Raw genomic sequence first — 17,420 nt, forward strand, 5'->3', positions numbered from 1 at the left:
ATTGGTCATGCTAAATTGCCCCTTAGTGTCCAAAGATGTGCAGGTTAGATGGATTGGTCATGCTAAATTGCCCCTTAGTGCCAGGGGGATTGGCAGAGTAAATACATGGGATTGCAAGGATAGGGCCTGGGTGAGATTGTTGTCAGTAAAGGCTTGAAGGGCTGAGTGGCCTCCTTCTGCACTGTAGGGATACTCTGATGAATGGAAGCGCTTGGCAAATCTGTTTGGAAATAGCTTCCCTGTGAATTCCCAGAGGAAAAAGAATGTGTGAAAAGCCAGGCATAAGGATCTCTTCCCTACACTCCCAAATCCGGAAAAGTCCAGCAAACTTACTGTGGGGGATCCGAACAGAATGTGACTTTTTTCTTTGGGGGGAGAGAACTGATTTGTCCGATAAACGAAAGCTTAAAAGGAAGAATTGAAAGTAAAATACTCCAGCCTTTAATCAGAGGGGAAGTAAGACAGATGACAAAGCACCCCCGCCCCCCTCAGCGCCCGGGAGAGGTGGGGGTGGGTAACTCTTGTGTTAAAAGAGTTGTCAGCCAAATAGAAAGAAAGATAAAAGGACAGCAGCAAGTGACAGAAGCAGTTTGCGAGGAGGCAGGAGAGAGTTTTCGCTCAGAGCTGGGAGGAGTTCCTCCGAGGGTTGGGTAACAGTTTTTTAAAAAAAATTTTTTTGATTGCAACAGCTCATGCAAGGCAGCTCTCGCTGACAGAACAAATCTGCTTTCGAGGAAGCGAGGTGGGAAGTGAAAGGCACTGTGGAGGCTTCCTGGCTGCGACCCGCGCTGTGAGTAGACGTGAGGTTCTATTTCCCTGTTGTTTATGAAGGGGGGAGACTCTTAGCAGTAAATAATCACAGAATCCCTACAGTGCAGACCATCGAGTCTGCACTGACAACAAGCCCAGTCCCTATTCCTGTAACCCCACGTATTTACCCTGCTAATCCTCCGAAACTCGGGGCAATTTAGCATAGCCAATCCACCTAACCTGCATATCTTTGGACACTAAGGGGCAGTTTAGCATAGCCAATCCACCTAACCTGCATATCTTTGGACACTAAGGGGCAATTTAGCATGGCCAATCCACCTAACCTGCATATCTTTGGACACTAAGGGGCAATTTAGCATGGCCAATCCACCTAACCTGCACATCTTTGGACACTAAGGGGCAATTTAGCATGGCCAATCCACCTAACCTGCATATCTTTGGACACTAAGGGGCAATTTAGCATGGCCAATCCACCTAACCTTGCAGATTTCTGGGCACTAAGGGGCAATTTAGCATGGCCAATCCACCTAACCTGCATATCTTTGGACACTAAGGGGCAATTTAGCATGGCCAATCCACCTAACCTGCATATCTTTGGACACTAAGGGGCAGTTTAGCATGGCTAATCCACCTAACCATTATATTTTTGGACACCAAGGGGCAATTTAGCATGGCCAATCCACCTAACCTGCAGATTTCTGGGCACTAAGGAGCAGTTTAGCATGGCCAATCCACCTAACCTGCAGGTTCCTGGGCACTAAGGGGCAATTTAGCATGGCCAATCCACCTAACCTGCAGATTTCTGGGTACTAAGGAGCAGTTTAGCATGGCCAATCCACCTAACCTGCATATCTTTGGACTGTGGGAGGAAACCGGAGCACCCGGAGGAAACCCACGCAGACACGGGGGGGGGGGGGAAGAACGTGCAAACTCCACACAGGCAGAGGCCAGGAATCGAACCCGGGTCCCTGGCTCTGCGAGGCAGCAGCAGTGCTAACCACTGTGACACCGTGCCGCCCGTAATAACGTCAGCGTTCATTCCATCAAGTATTCCAAGATTTTATCAGACTCGTGTTTCCAAAGTGTTCTGCGAGCAACAGCAGAGGAGGCGGGGTGGGTGCAGTCAGCAGCTTTGAGTTAGAACTAGTTTGTGTGTGCGAGAGGCAGCTCTGGCACTGTGTTACGCTTGTCTTTCTCCCGTGGCGACTGATTTATTTTTGGGGGAGTAAGCGAGGTGAATAGTATCGTATCGGAATGCTTGCCACATTTGACCCCCGGATCACCCTGAGTCTCCCTCACGCCTGGGCTGACGAGGGACTGGGACAGGGGGTTGGGAAGCTGGTGCGAAAAATACTGGCTTGAATTCACACACACAACTCGTAAAATATTCACAAAAAAATCCAACTCCACCCTCTCAGCCAGTTTGGGAAGGATATTCTGATTGGTACGGAAATCCTACAGTGGGACAGTAACTAAACTGATTTATATTATTGGAGAATGCTTTGAATGTTAGGCAATGTTCCACGTGACCCTTCCCCCCCCTCTCTGTTAATATATTATTTACCTTCATTTCCGATAATAGTACTTGGACTGGTTACTGTATTTACTCTAATAACATTTGAGCCTCTTACCGTATTTACTCCAATATTGCTTCAATCGGTTTTACGTGGTGACAGTTCGATTCACCGCCCACAAGTTTAAGCTTATTTATTAGTGTCACAAGTCGGCTTACGTTAACACTGCAATTAGACTTGCACATTAACAAGTAGTTAGATATAGCTCTTGGCATCAAAGGATATGGGGTAGGTGCGGATCGGGTTATTGAGTTAAAGTGTATTTGTTAGGGTCGCAAGTAAGCTTACATCAACACTGCAATGAGGTTGTTGTGAAAATCCCCCTAGTCGCCACACTCCGGTTCGGGTACACTGAGGGAGAATTTAGCACGGCCAATGCACCCAAAACCAGCACGTCTTTCAGAGGAAACCGGAGCACCCCGGAGGAAAACCCACGCAGAAATGGGGAGAACGCGCAGACTCCACACAGACAGTTGACCCAAGCCGGGAATCGAACCCGGGTCCCTGGCGCTGTGGGGCAGCAGTGCTAACCACTGTGCCACCGTGCCCACCCTTGGGTGGCACAGGTTTGACTTACTTCACAGGAAATCTGATTTAAAAGAATAAACGGTGAGGTGGTCGCAAGAGCACGTGCCCCCCCCCCCCACCCACCCACCGCCCACACAACTGCCCCCCCACCCACCCCCGAGAGCTCTCCAAATCTGGCCTCCTGAGCAATTCCGATTCTAATCATCCCACCATTGCTGGCTGTGCCATTAGCCATTCAGGCCTTAATCTCTGGAATACTCTCCCTCTCTAACTCTATACAGAAACTCTGCAACACCATATCTCTTTCTAGACCTCTGAGCTGCTTAGTCATTACTTGAATGATGTACCTGAGGGTGGCACGGTGGCACAGTGGTTAGCACTGCCGCCTCAGAGTGCCAGGGACCCGGGTTCGATTCCCGGCTTGGGTCACTGCCTGTGTGGAGTTTGCACGTTCTCCCCGTGTCTGCGTGGGTTTCCTCCGGGTGCTCCGGTTTCCTCCCACAGTCCGAAAGACGTGCTGGTTAGGGTGCATTGGCCGTGCTAAATTCTCCCTCAGTGTACCCGAACAGGCGCCGGAGTGTGGTGTTGATGTAAGCCTACTTGTGACACTAATAAATAGATTTTACTTTCTCACTCAGTGACATCACTTTGATGAATAATACTCCTGTAAAGTTTCTGGGGGTGTTTTACACTCTTCGAGACTCAGTATAAACAAAAGCTGTTGAATGAACTGAAGTAAGAAGTCTCACAACACCAGGTTAGAGTCCAACAGGTTTATTTGGTAGCACAAGCTTTCGGACTGTCACTCTGACCTGACGCCAGAAGGAGTGACAAGTAGAGATTTAAATGGCAGGTTAACCATGAGGTAGACACTGAGCAGAGTGCACAATTCAGAACCAGTATTATGACTGATGATTACAACTAGCGCAGTATTTCAACATACTCTCGACAGTAATATTATTTTTAGTATCATTTATGTGCTGGGCCAGACCGCGAAGGCTTCTGAGATTATTTTATCCCCTCAACCTTCAGTGCAAATATTTTTAGAGGGAAGTGAGAGTTGATAACAGCGCTTTAGTGAGTGACAGGACTGGTGGCACGTTGGCACAGTGGTTAGCACTGTTGCCTCACGGCACCAAGGATCCGGGTTCGATTCCAGCCTCGGGTCACAGTCTGCACGTTCTTCCCTTGTCCGTGTGGGTTTCCTCCGGGTGCTCCGGTTTCCTCCCACAGTCCAAAGATGTGTAGGCTAGGTGGATTGGCCATGCTAAATTGCCCCTTAGTGTCCAAAGATGTGCAGGTTTGGTGGATGAGCCATGTTAATTGCCCCTTGGTGTCCAAAGATGTGTAGTTTAAGTGGATTGGCCATGCTAAATTGCCCCTTAGTGTCCAGAGATGTGTAGGTTAGGTGGATTGGCCATGCTAAATTGCCCCTTAGTGTCCAGAGATGTGTAGGTTAGGTGGATTGGCCATGCTAAATTGCCCCTTAGTGTCCAAAGATGTGTAGGTTAGGTGGATTGGCCATGCTAAATTGCCCCTTAGTGTCCAGAGATGTGTAGGTTAGGTGGATTGGCCATGCTAAATTGCCCCTTAGTGTCCAGAGATGTGTAGGTTAGGTGGATTGGCCATGCTAAATTGCCCCTTAGTGTCCAAAGATGTGCAGGTTAGGTGGATTGGCCTTGCTAAATTGCCCCTTAGTGTCCAAAGATGTGCAGGTTAGGTGGATTGGCCATGCTAAATTGCCCCTTAGTGTCCAAGGATGTGTAGGTTAGGTGGATTGGCCATGCTAAATTGCCCCTTAGTGTCCAAAGATGTGCAGGTTAGGTGGATTGGCCATGCTAAATTGCCCCTTAGTGTCCAAAGATGTGCAGGTTAGAGGGATTAGCGGGTCAAATGTGTGGGGTAACGGGAATCGAGCAGGGCTAGACCTGGGTAAGATGCTCTTTCGGAGAGTTGGTGCAGATTCGATAGGCCGAATAGCCTCCTTGTATTCTGCAGGGATTCTGTGGGACTCTATGGTTCACTATCTTCCCTCACTGAGCACCCAGAAGAAGCCTTTGAATAAAAAGGAGAGGGTTACAGACACTGCCGGCCAGACTCGAGTGTGTCCATGAGCTTGACTCAGGACAAGTCTTCCTGTTTAATGATGCTGGTCTTATTGAGTCGGTTCAGAGGAAGTTCCTACTTCTAAGCTGGAGAAGGTTGAACACAATCTCTTTATCACCCAATGGAGAATTGTCCAACCGTTCCCTTGTGGGTATTCAGGCCATGACTGCTGCTTAAGGTTGTGGTCGGTGCAGGCTCGATGGGCCAAATGGCCTCCTCCTGCCAATCAATGGTTCTTTGGTAAGGTGGCATTCCCAACACCATTGGGATTTATTCATCAAAAGTCCAATATTTCCTCCAGCCTTGCGCTGCTCCTAAGGGGATGACATGTAACTAACATTCAAACAATCTAATAATCCGGCATTTTGCATTCCTATCTCAACAGGTCACGCCACGGCTGAGATTTTCTGGTCTGAGAGAGTCAGTCCCACCCGGTTTTGCCATGATGTCCATGCTCGAGTCATTCCAGGAGGCTGGAGATCCAAAGACGGAGCACCCCCCGGGTCTGACGCAAGCTCCCCGCTCCCTGGAGCTCTGCGCTCCGCGTCTCTCCTTCACCGGCGAGGCCGTGTCTTTACTGACCGCCAATAGCCTCCTGGCCAGGTCCCTGCTGGGAACGAGGCAGGCCAAGCACAAAGGCGCCAACTCGGTCAGCCGAAGGAAACGGGAGTTCATCCCGGACGAAAAGAAAGACAACAGCTACTGGGACAAGCGCAAGAAGAACAACGAGGCGGCCAAGAGGTCACGGGAAAAACGCCGGGTCAACGACATTGTCCTCGAGCAGCGAGTCATTAACCTCCTGGAAGAAAATGCCAGACTCAAGGCTGAACTCTTGGCTTTGAAGTTCAGGTTTGGCCTCATCAAAGACCCATCGGAGTCTCCTCCTGTCCAGAACAATCCACAGCTTCATCGCTGCATCGGTGACCTCCAACCAGCATTTCTACCCAGAGCTGACGATGGCTATGCCACGCAGCCCGCGGACAGTAAGAGGCTACTACCCAGGAGCCAGCAGTTCGGACCTGAGCTTGGGGTGGAGCCTGAGTCCTGTGTGGTGTCTGAAGACTCCGGCATCTCCACGCCCGGGAGCTCCAACATCGGGAGCCCCGTCTTCTTTGACGACCCCCTGACCGACCAGGGCAAGTTCTCCCCCGCTCGCGAGGACCACTACGAAGGTCAGCTGTCACCCTGTTGCGAGGCAGGGGTGGAGGCAGGGCGCATGTATCCCAGCGAGAGCATCAAGCCGGCCAGGTCCCCCGAGCTAACCGAGATGGTCAAGAGCTTGCCCCACAAGCTGCGCTTTAAAATCGGAGCTGGGATGGAGGAGGGCACCGAGACCGACTTGAAGGTCAAGGTGGCCCAGGCGATGGTGGGCACCTACGGCAGGGGCGCCCCCGGACAGCCAGTGGGCCTAGCCAGGGAGCAACAGCAGGGATGCTACACGTTGATAGCTCAGGCGGACAGAGGGGTTGGCACCGGGTTGATGCCACCTTCTTGGCGCCCTCATGTCGAACTCTCACCAGAGGAGACCAAAAACGGTCTGAACTATCGATGTATGCCCAGTGCTGCCCACCTTGGTGCCCAGGGATGCCCCAAAGACACCCTGAAGGATGACACCACCTACAGATCTGAAAATAATGTCCTTAAGAACCAGCTCGCTTCCCTTTCAGCTGAGGTGGCACAGCTGAAGAAGATGTTTTCTCACCAAATGTATTCCAATCTCAATTAAGACACGACGCCTGTCGAGGCTTGTACATTTATTTTGAGTTGCCTCCCATTGAATAGCTAAGTTATTTGCAAGTACCTGAGTCTGTGCAAATATTTATTGTCGGTGTTGTAAATAGACCTCAAATGCGTGTGAATATATTTTTACTTTATTTTCTAACCGATCACTGTCGTAATAAACTCTTTTCGAAACCGCAACAGGGAATTCTTCACATTCGGAACACCTTTTACAAAAGAAAACCCCACACACAGATTATAGAATCATACGATCCCGACAGCACAGAGAGAGGCCATTCGGCCCATCGAGCCTGCACCAACAACAATCCCATCCCGGTCCTATCCCCGTGACCCCACATATTTAACCTACTAATTCCCCTGACACTAAGGGGCAACTTAGCATGGCCAATCCATCTAACCTGCACATCTTTGGACACTAAGGGGCAATTTAGCATGGCCAATCCGCCTAACCTGCACATCTTTGGACACTAAGGGGCAATTTAGCACGGCCAATCCACCTAACCTGCACATCTTTGGACACTAAGAGGAATTTAGCACGGCCAATCCACCTAACCTGCACATCTTTGGACAGTAAGAGGAATTTAGCATGGCCAATCCACCTAACCTGCACATCTTTGGACACTAAGAGGAATTTAGCACGGCCAATCCACCTAACCTACACATCTTTGGACAGTAAGGGGCAATTTAGCATAACCAATCTACCTAACCTGCACATCTTTGGACACTAAGGGGCAATTTAGCATGGCCAATCCAGCTAACCTGCATGTCTTTGGAATGTGGGAGGAAACCCACACAGCCTCAGGGAGAATGTGCAAACTCCACATCGACAGTCGCCCAAGTGATCAGTCCCCGGTCCCCGGCGCTGTGAGGAAGCAGTGCTAACCACTGTGCCGTCCATATGGCTTGATCCATTCAATTAATATTTCTGTGGGCTGTTTGGCAGCCTGTACTTTGTCTGGATGTGCTCTGTGTTATGCACAGATACAGCATGGGTGGGTCGCTGGCCCGCTTGTGAAACATTGCAGCGGACACACCACTAGTCGTGTGCCAGACCCCAATGGGACTTAACCCAAAACCACATTGCAAAATGGACCAGAATTCATCAGGGCATGGGCAATGCCACACAGAGCTCGCAACTGATTGGTGAAGGAATGAACACATCCTCTTGGTTGGTGGTGGGGGTGGTGTTGGGGCAGGGGGGGGGGAGTGGAGTCAGGGGAAAATCGTGTTTAGGATTTTTTTGTGGGATAGTTTATGGGACAGAGAGAGATGCTTGTGATAGAACCTGACTTTCCCTCAGAAAAAAGTGAGCCCAGGTTCGAATCCCATCGTGGCAGAGGGTGAAATTTGAATTCAATAAAAAATATCTGGAATTAAGAATCTGTCGATTACCATGAAACCATTGTCAGAAAAACCCATTGGGTTCCCTTTAGGGAAGGAAATCTGCCGTCCTTACCTGGTCTGGTCTACATGTGACTCCAGAGCCACAGCAATGTGGTTGACTCTCAACAGCCCTCGGGCAACTAGGGATGGGCAATAAATGCTGGCCCAGCCGGCGATGAAAGAATTAAAAAAAAGAACCCATCCCATCCCCAACGGATGCATATCCGCCATCTTAAAAGGGCATTGGAATGCTAAAGATGGAATGGGGGAAAGTTATATAAGAGAAGGAACTGGAAAATTACCAGAAAAGTCAGAAAAACACGCTTGGGCTGTTGCTATCACGTAGATCGATAATCTGATTCTCACAGGGTTTGAAACATACTTTCCCATATGGTTGACCAAACACAAGGAACACTGGTAGCTTTCATTAATTCTGGCTTCTTGCCACTGCTTTAATAATAACAGATTAAGAAAACAAAAAAACAGTTCTTATTGCGACAGACCACGGAATTTTGAAGCTTGTTCTCAGGAGCTTTGGTCATGAACATTTCTGTACGGTTTCATTCAGCCCAGTTCTCTTCAGAAAAGGGAAGGCAATATGGCCGCCAAAATGGAACAGCTATTTCAGCATGCCAATCCCAGGACACTTAACAAACATCTCTCACCCACATGCCGATACTCCACTCAAACCTACACCCATCAAGCCCACACCCTTCAACCCATCCAGCTAATCCTCTCAACAAATCTACTCTTTAACTCATTGGATATGGGTGCTCTAAATTTCAGAGTCAACCACATTGCTGTGAATTTTTTAAAAATTCAATTGTTGGACAAGGGCGTCGCTGGCTGGGCCAGCATTTATTGCCCATCCCTAGTTGCCCTTGAACTGAGCAGGTTGCTAGGCCATTTCAAAGGGCAGTTGAGAGTCAACCACCTTGCTGTGGATCTGGAGTCATACATAGAATCATGGAATTATAGAATCCTACAGTACAGAAGGAGGCCGTTCGGCCTATCGAGTCTGCACCGACCACAATCCCACCCAGGCCCTATTCCCGTAACCCTCATTTACCCTGCTAATCCCCCTGACACTAAGGGGCAATTTAGCGTGGCCAATCCACCTAACCCGCACATCTTTGGACTCTGGGAGGAAACCTGAGCACCACGGTGCAGCACAGTGGTTAGCACTGCTGCCTCACAGCGCCAGGGACCGGGGTTCGATTCCCGGCTTGGGTCGCTGTCTGTGCGGAGTCTGCACGTTCTCTCTGTGTCTGTGTGGGTTTCCTCCGGGTGCTCCGGTTTCCTCCCACAGTCCAAAGATGTGCGAGTTAGGTGGATTGGCCGTGCTAAATTGCCCCTTAGTGTCAGGGGAGACTAGCTAGGGTAAATGCATGGGGTTGTGGGGATAGAGTTGGGTGGGATTGTGGTCAGTGCAGACTTGATAGGCCGAATGGCCTCCTTCTGCACTGCAGGATTCTATGATTCTTCTATGATTCACCCAGAGGAAACCCATGCAGACATGAGGAGAATGTGCAAACTCCACACAGACAGTCACCCGAGGCCAGAATTGAACCCGGGTCCCTGATGCTGTGAGGCAGAAGCGCTCACCACTGTGACACCGGGCTGCTTAGTGAACCAGATGGGTTTTTCCCACTGAACCACCACCTCCCTCGACACTCAGCCGGCCAAATAACACATCTCCACGGCCAGAGTGCGGCAGTTAAATGTCATTTTCCTAGCTTGGTTCATGTAAGGGGGTAGCACAGTGGTTAGCACTGCTGCCTCAAAGCGCCAGGGACCCAAGTTCGATTCCCGGCTTGGGTCACTGGCTGTGTGCAGTTTGCACATTCTCCCCATGTCTGCGTGGGTTTCCTCCGGGTGCTCCGGTTTCCTCCCACAGTCTGAAAGACTGGTTAGGTGGATTGGCCGTGCTAAATTCTCCCTCAGTGTACCCGAAGAGGCGCCGGAGTGTGGCGACTAGAGGAATTTCACAGTAACTTCACTGCAGTGTTAATGTAAGCCTTACTTGTGACTAATAAATGAACTTTAACTCAAGCCACTACAACACCCAATAGCTCCCTTTCTGAGTATCTTGAAATTGATCACTCTAGAATTTGGTCTACATAAATGCAAAAACACAAGGAAACAGATTAAAACCAAAAAAATCCAAATGCAAAATCACAGCCTAAAAGCTGCAACCTCCTTAACTAGTAACTTTAGCTCAGTATTGAAATGACTGTACACACATCTGCCCAATGTCACCTCACTCCAATGTTCCTTTCACTGATCACAGATTCAGAAGCATTGACTGCTTAGTATTTACCTCTGATGACGAGATCCCCGTTGAAGTGATGTGGAAGATGGTTCTTTAGAGCTAAAAATGCATTTATCAGTGTCGCAAGTAGGCTTACATTAACACTGCAATGAAGTTACTGTGAAAATCCCCTAGTTGCCACACTCCGGCGCCTGTTCGGGTACACTGAGGGAGAATTTAGCACGGCCAATGCACCCTAACCAGCACGTCTTTCAGACTGTGGGAGGAAACTGGAGCACCCGGAGGGAACCCATGCAGAGAGAACGTGCAGACTCCGCACAGTCACCCAAGTCAGGAATCATAGCGTCATAGAGGTTTACAGCATGGAAACAGGCCCTTGAGCCCAACTTGTCCATGCCGCCCAGTTTTTAACCATTAAGCTAGTCCCAATTATCCACATTTAGCCCATATCCCTCTATACCCATCTTACCCATGTAAATAGAGATGCAATCCAGTCGAACTCAGGTCCCTGGCGCTGTGAGGCTGCAGTGCTGACCACTGTGCCGCAGTGCCGCCCTCGCTCCCCATTTGGGGAGATGGTGGCGCGTTGATAATGTCATTGGACTAGTCGTTGAGAGAGACCAGGGCCTCTGGGGGACACAGGTTCAAACCCCACCTCAGTCGCTGGTGGAATTTGAATTCAACTAATAAAATCCGGAATTGAAAACTAGTCACAGTAACGGTGACCATGACAACTATCATCGATTGTTGTAAAAAAAAACCCCATCTGGTTCACTAATGTCCCTTTAGGGAAGGAAATCTGCCGTCTTTACCGGGTCTGGCCTACATGTGACTCCAGAGCCACAGCGATGTGGTTGACTCTCAACTGCCCTCTGAAATGACCTCGCAAACCACTCAACTGAAGGGTAATTAGGGATGGCCAACAAATACTGGGCTTTAGCAGTGGTGCCCATGTCCCAGGAAAAGAATAAATAAATAATAATGTCCATAAACAACTTCCTGTATGTAACAGGTTAAAGTATTCCGTCATGGGCAATCCCATCCTTGTTTGGTTTTCGTCAAGTCTGCTTTATCAGATCAGGGAATGATTACAGCACACAAGGAGGCCATTTGGCCCATCTATATCAACAACTCAGCAAGTCTCACTCAAAGAACAAAGAATAAAGAAAATTCCAGCACAGGAACAGGCCCTTCGGCCCCTCCAAGCCTGCACCGACCATGCTGCCCGACTGAACTAAAACCCCCTACCCTTCCGGGGACCATATCCCTCTATTCCCATCTTATTCATGTATTTGTCACGACGCCCTTTAAAACTCACTATCGTATCTGCTTCCACTACCTTCCCTGGCAACGGGTTCCAGGCACCCACCACTCTCTGTGTAAAAAACTTGCCTCGTACATCTCCTTTAAACCTTGCCCCTCGCACCTTAAACCTATGCCCCCTAGTAATTGACTCTTCCACCCTGGGGGAAAAAGCTTCTGACTATCCATTCTGTCCATGCCTCCCATAATCTTGTAGACTTCTATCAGGTCGCCTCTCAACCTCAGCCGTTCCAGTGAGAACAAACCAAGTTTCTCCAACCTCTCCTCATAGCTAATGCCCTCCATACCAGGCAACATCCTGGTAAATCTTTTCTGTACCCTCTCCAAAGGCTCCACATCTTTCTGGTGGTGTGGCGACCAGGATTGAACACTATATTGAACACTCCCCTGCCTTCTCCCCATAGCCCTGCAAATTGGACTCTCATTCTCAAGATCACTTGCCCAGTTACATATCCGTTACGTCACTGTGCCCTCTATTGCTATTACCCCTTGTTTGGTTCACTCCCACCACTCATAGAAACATTCAGTACAGAAAGAGGCCATTCTGCCCATCTGCCTGTGCTGGCCATTTCAAAGAGCTATCCAATAGTTCCCGCTCTTTCCCTCTTCACATTTTTTTCCTTTTTTAAGTATTCATCCTTTGAGTAGGTACCAGGGAACCAGCTTCCACCGTCATTGCAGGAAAAACATTCCCGGTCCCAATAACTCACTGTGGCAGAAAATGGCAGCTCAGCTATCATTTTGCCAGTTGTAGCCAGTGAATCGCCTGCAATGGCTTCTCTAGAATCCCTACAGTGCAGAAGGAGGCCATTCGGCCCATTGAGTCAGCATCAATGCGGCATCTTATCCTGGCTCAGCCTCCAATCCCCGTCCCTCCCTTCCAGCCCTATCCCTGTAACCCTGTTCATTTTACCATGGTCAATCCATCTAATCTACCATCTTTGGACATGAAGGGGCAATTTAGCATGGCCAATCCATCTAACCTGCACATCTTTGGACACTAAGGGGCAATTTAGCACGGCCAATCCACCTAACCTACACATCTGGTGTAGGTTAGGTGGATTGGTCACCTCATTACAGGAAAGATGTTGAAGCCATTGAAAGGGTGCAGAGGAGATTTACAAGGATGTTGCCTGGATTGGGGGGCATGCCTTATGAGGATAGGTTGAGGGAGCTTGGTCTCTTCTCCCTGGAGAGACGAAGGATGAGAGGTGACCTGATAGAGGTTTACAAGATGTTGAGAGGTCTGGATAGGGTAGACTCTCAGAGGCTATTTCCAAGGGCTGAAATGGTTGCTACGAGAGGACACAGGTTTAAGGTGCTGGGGGGTAGATACAGAGGAGATGTCAGGGGTAAGTTTTTCACTCAGAGGGTGGTGGGTGAGTGGAATCGGCTGACGTCGGTGGTGGTGGAGGCAAACTCGTTGGGGTCTTTTAAGAGACTTCTGGATGAGTACATGGGATTTAATGGGATTGAGGGCTATAGATAGGCCTAGAGGTGGGGATGTGATCGGCGCAACTTGTGGGCCGAAGGGCCTGTTTGTGCTGTGGCTTTCTATGTTCTATGTTCTATCTTTGGACACTAAGGGGCAATTTAGCACGGCCAATCCACCTAACCTGCACATCTTTGGACACTAAGGGGCAATTTAGCATGGCCAATCCACCTAACCTGCACATCTTTGGACACTAAGGGGCAATTTTGCATGGCCAATCCACCTAAACTGCACATCTTTGGACACTAAGGGGCAATTTAGCATGGCCAATCCACCTAACCTGCACATCTTTGGACACTAAGGGGCAATTTAGCATGGCCAATCCGCCTAACCTGCACATCTTTGGACACTAAGGGGCAATTTAGCATGGCCAATCCACCTAACCTACACATCTTTGGACACTAAGGGGCAATTTAGCATGGCCAATCCATCTAACCTGCACATCTTTGGACACTAAGGGGCAATTCAGCATGGCCAATCCATCTAACCTGCACATCTTTGGACAATAAATGGCAAGGATCTAGATCCTTCCTGCCTTTAGATGTCTACTTAAACAGCCGCGGTTGCAGGGCTATAGATTATAGAGCTGGAATGTGGGATTGGACTGTGCACTCCTTTGCCAGCCCTGCATGGACAGAATGAACTGAATGGCTTCCTTCGATCTTGTACATTTTCTACAATTTCTATTTATATTTGTGGATATTTCCCATTCAGCCGTCAACAAACTGACTGGGATCTCCGAAACCTTGCTCCATCAGAGTCAGGCCATCTCCCTCCTTGCGAGTCCCCCTCCCCCATACTCTGTTGGTCAAGTACGCCATCTTTCCGAGGTACTGAACTGCCCTCACCATGAGTCACTTACATTGCTGGAGCTTTGGAGGTAACCTCTCACCTCCTGCACAGAGCATGTTGGGAAAGAAAGCTCCACCTTTCGCCTCAGCCGATTCCCATGGCGGGCGGGAGGGGATGATTTCAGCCATAGGGTGGGATTTTCCTGTCCTTCCCACCACGGGAATTCTACAGGTGAGGGGCGAACCAGGCAATGGCCCGTTGACCTCAGGTGGGATTTTATGGTTTCGGGATGAGCGAGGTTGTAAAGCCCTGTCCATAGGCACGGTGGCACAGTGGTTAGCACTGCTGCCTCACAGCGCCAGGGACCCGGGTTCGATTCCCGGCTTGGGTCACTGTCTGTGCCGAGTCTGCACGTTCTTTGCGTGGGTTTCCTCCAGGTACTCCGGTTTCCTCTCACAGTCCAAAGGTCTTGTAGAATCATGGAATCACTACAGTGCAGAAGGAGGCCATTTGGTCCATTGAGTTTGCACCGACCACAATCCCACCCAACCCCTACCCCCATGTATTTACTCTAGCTAGTCCCCCTGACAGTTTGGGGCAATTTAGCATGGCCAATGCACCTAACCAGCACGTCTTTGGACACTAAGGGGCAATTTAGCATGGCGAAGCCATCTAACCTCTTTGGAGTGCACACCTTTGGAGAGTGGGAGGAAACCGGAGCACCCGGAGGAAACCCACGCAGACACGGGGAGAATGTCCAAACAGACAGTGACCCAAGCTGGGAATCGAACACGTGTCCCTGGCACTGTGAGGCAGCAGTGCTAACCCACTGTGCCACCATGCCGCCCTAGGTGCTGGTTGGGTGCATTGGCCGTGCTAAATTCTCCCTCAGTGTACCCGAACAGGAGTGTGGCGACGAGGGGATTTTCACAGTCACTTCATTGCAGTGTTAATGTAAGCCTTACTTGTGACACTAATAAATTGAAATAGAATGAAAAGGAATAAGAGATCTCCACACTAGGTGGGGCTGTGCACAAGGCAGACATTGTGATAAGTGCCAGCAAGTGAGTTCTGAGTGGAATCTCGAACGCTGCAGTCAGCATTCCTGACTCCTGTTGGGATCATGACATTTTAAGCAACTATTTCAGCACTCTGGCATGTAACTGGGAGGCTGGAGGATGAACAGTGCGTTCACGTAACGCACGTAGCATCAGTAACACAGAGCAGCTCACAGAGAACTCGCTGTCAAAGCTTCGGAGTTGACTCCCTAATGAAGTGCTCAGCAGATCTCTGGTCAGTTGAACCATCCTGCACTCGGGGGGAAATCAGAGCATCATAGAATCGTACAGCGCAGAAGAGGCCTTTCGGCCCATCGAGTCTGCACCAAGAAACACCTGAACTCCCACCTAATCCCATCAACCAGCGCTTGGCCCATAGCCCTGAATGTGATGACGTGCCAAGTGCTCATCTAGGTACTTTTTAAAGGATGTGAGGCCTCCACCACCCTCCCAGGCAGCGCATTCCAGACCCTCACCACCCTCTGGGTAAAAATCCCCCAAATCCCCCCCATCCTTGAACCTATTACTGACCCTTCAACTCAAGGGAACATCTCTTCCCTATCCACCCTGTCCATGTCCCTCGTAATCTTGAATACCTCAATCAGGTTGCCTCTCAGTCTTCTCTGCTCCAATGAAAACAACCCAAGCCTATCCAACCTCTCTTCGTAACTTAAATGTTCCACCCCAGGCAGCATCCTGGTGAATCTCCTCTGCGCCCCCTCCAGTGCGATCACGTCCTTCCTATAATGTGGCGACCAGAACTGCACACAGTACTCCAGCTGTGGCCTCACCAAAGTTCGATACAACTCCAACATGACTTCTCTGCTTTTGTAATCTGTGCCTCGACTGATAAAGTGTCTCATGTGCCTTTTTCAACACCCTTCCGCATTCAGACACCTGTGGACAAACACTCCAAGGTCCCTTTGTCCCACAGAACTTCCGAGTGTCAGGCTGTTCATTGAGAGCTTCCTTGTCCAATTACTCCTTCCAAAGTGCATCATCTCACAGGTAACCCCTGGGCATTGGCACTTTGCCCCTTGGGCAGTGCCAGGGGGCATAGGCTGGTACTGCCAAGGTGCCAAGGGGGGGGGGGGGTGGGGGGCAGTGGTGGGTGGGGGTAGCGGCCTGGAGACTTCAATCCCAGGCCCGCAAATTCTATTTAAACTCGGTGTAAACTAATATTTAAATGTTTTTGGCGCCTCTCTGCCGATTTCCAGTGTGGAGCTGACACTGTCAGAAATCCGGTGCTGGGAGACTCTTTCGGAGTGGGAACGCATGCGCGGATCCCGTGCATTGGCCGCCGCGGGATTCTCCCAGCCCAGTGCACTAAAGAATTAGCACAGCGGGGTGGGAGAATCGCCCCCATAGTGTTACAGTCATAGCTAAGGTGTAGAGAAAGATCAACTTAATGCGAGGTAGGTCCATTCAAAAGTCTGACGGCAGCAGGGAAGAAGCTGTTCTTGAGTCACTTGGTACGTGACCTCAGACTTTTGTATCTCTTTTCCCGATGGAAGAAGGTGGAAGAGAGAATGTCCGGGGTGCGTGGGGTCCTTGATTGTGCTGGCTGCTTTGCCGAGGCAGCGGGAAGTGTAGACAGAGTCAATGGATGGGAGGCTGGTTTGAGTGATGGATTGGGCTACATTCACGACCCTTTGAAGTTTCTTGCAGTTTTGGTCAGAGCAGGAGCCAGACCAAGCTGTGATACATCCGGAAAGAATGCTTTCTGTGGTGCATCTGTCTAAATGTGGGAGTAGATGTTGACTCTGAGTGATTTTGTGGCTCAGTGGGTATTACCCCTGCCCTTTCAAACCCCCACTCCAGGACCTGATGGCGAAGTAAGGTGTATTAGGAACATAGGAACTGGAATAAATTGCTCCTTAGTGTCCAAAGATGTGTAGGTTTGTGGGGAATAGTGGGGTAAATGCATGGGCTTATGGGGATATTGTGGGGGGAGGGGCTGGAAAAGATGCCCTGTCGGAGAGATGGTGCCAACTTGATGGACCGAATGGCCTCCTTGTGCACTGTAGGGATTCTATGATTGTACAGAGACTAGAAGTCACTTCTATACATTGAAGCTAATGGGATTGAAAAGATGCAGTCATAGTCTTTAGGGCACAGAAGGAGGCCTATTCAGCCCATCAAGCATGCTAGCTCTCTGTAGAGCGACCCAGTCAGTCCCACTCCCTCTACACAGCCAGCAAACATCCCGTCTGATTTCCTTTCGAAAACGTTTGTTGTCTCCACTTCCACTAGTTTTAATATTTATTTATTAGTGTCACAGGTAGGCTTACATTAACACTGCAATGAAGTTACTGTGAAAATCCCCTAGTCGCCACACTCTGGCGCCTGTTCGGGTACACTGAGGGAGAATTTATATGGCC

At 49.7% G+C, this 17,420-nt stretch overlaps 2 protein-coding genes across 2 annotated transcripts in view; both read left to right on the forward strand.

The window, feature by feature from the left end:
* The window catches only part of cc2d1a (coiled-coil and C2 domain containing 1A), a 493,461-nt gene that overhangs the window by 205,542 nt on the left and 270,499 nt on the right, over positions 1-17,420 (forward strand). The window lies entirely within an intron of this gene.
* nfil3-6 (nuclear factor, interleukin 3 regulated, member 6) lies at positions 575-8,089 on the forward strand. Its single transcript, XM_078234878.1, has 2 exons — positions 575-790; positions 5,365-8,089. The coding sequence occupies exon 2, from the start codon at positions 5,422-5,424 to the stop codon at positions 6,703-6,705; it is 1,284 nt and encodes a 427-aa protein (XP_078091004.1). The 5' UTR covers positions 575-790; positions 5,365-5,421; the 3' UTR covers positions 6,706-8,089.

Source organism: Mustelus asterias, chromosome 19 (assembly GCF_964213995.1).
Source record: "Mustelus asterias chromosome 19, sMusAst1.hap1.1, whole genome shotgun sequence".
NCBI lineage: Eukaryota > Metazoa > Chordata > Chondrichthyes > Carcharhiniformes > Triakidae > Mustelus > Mustelus asterias.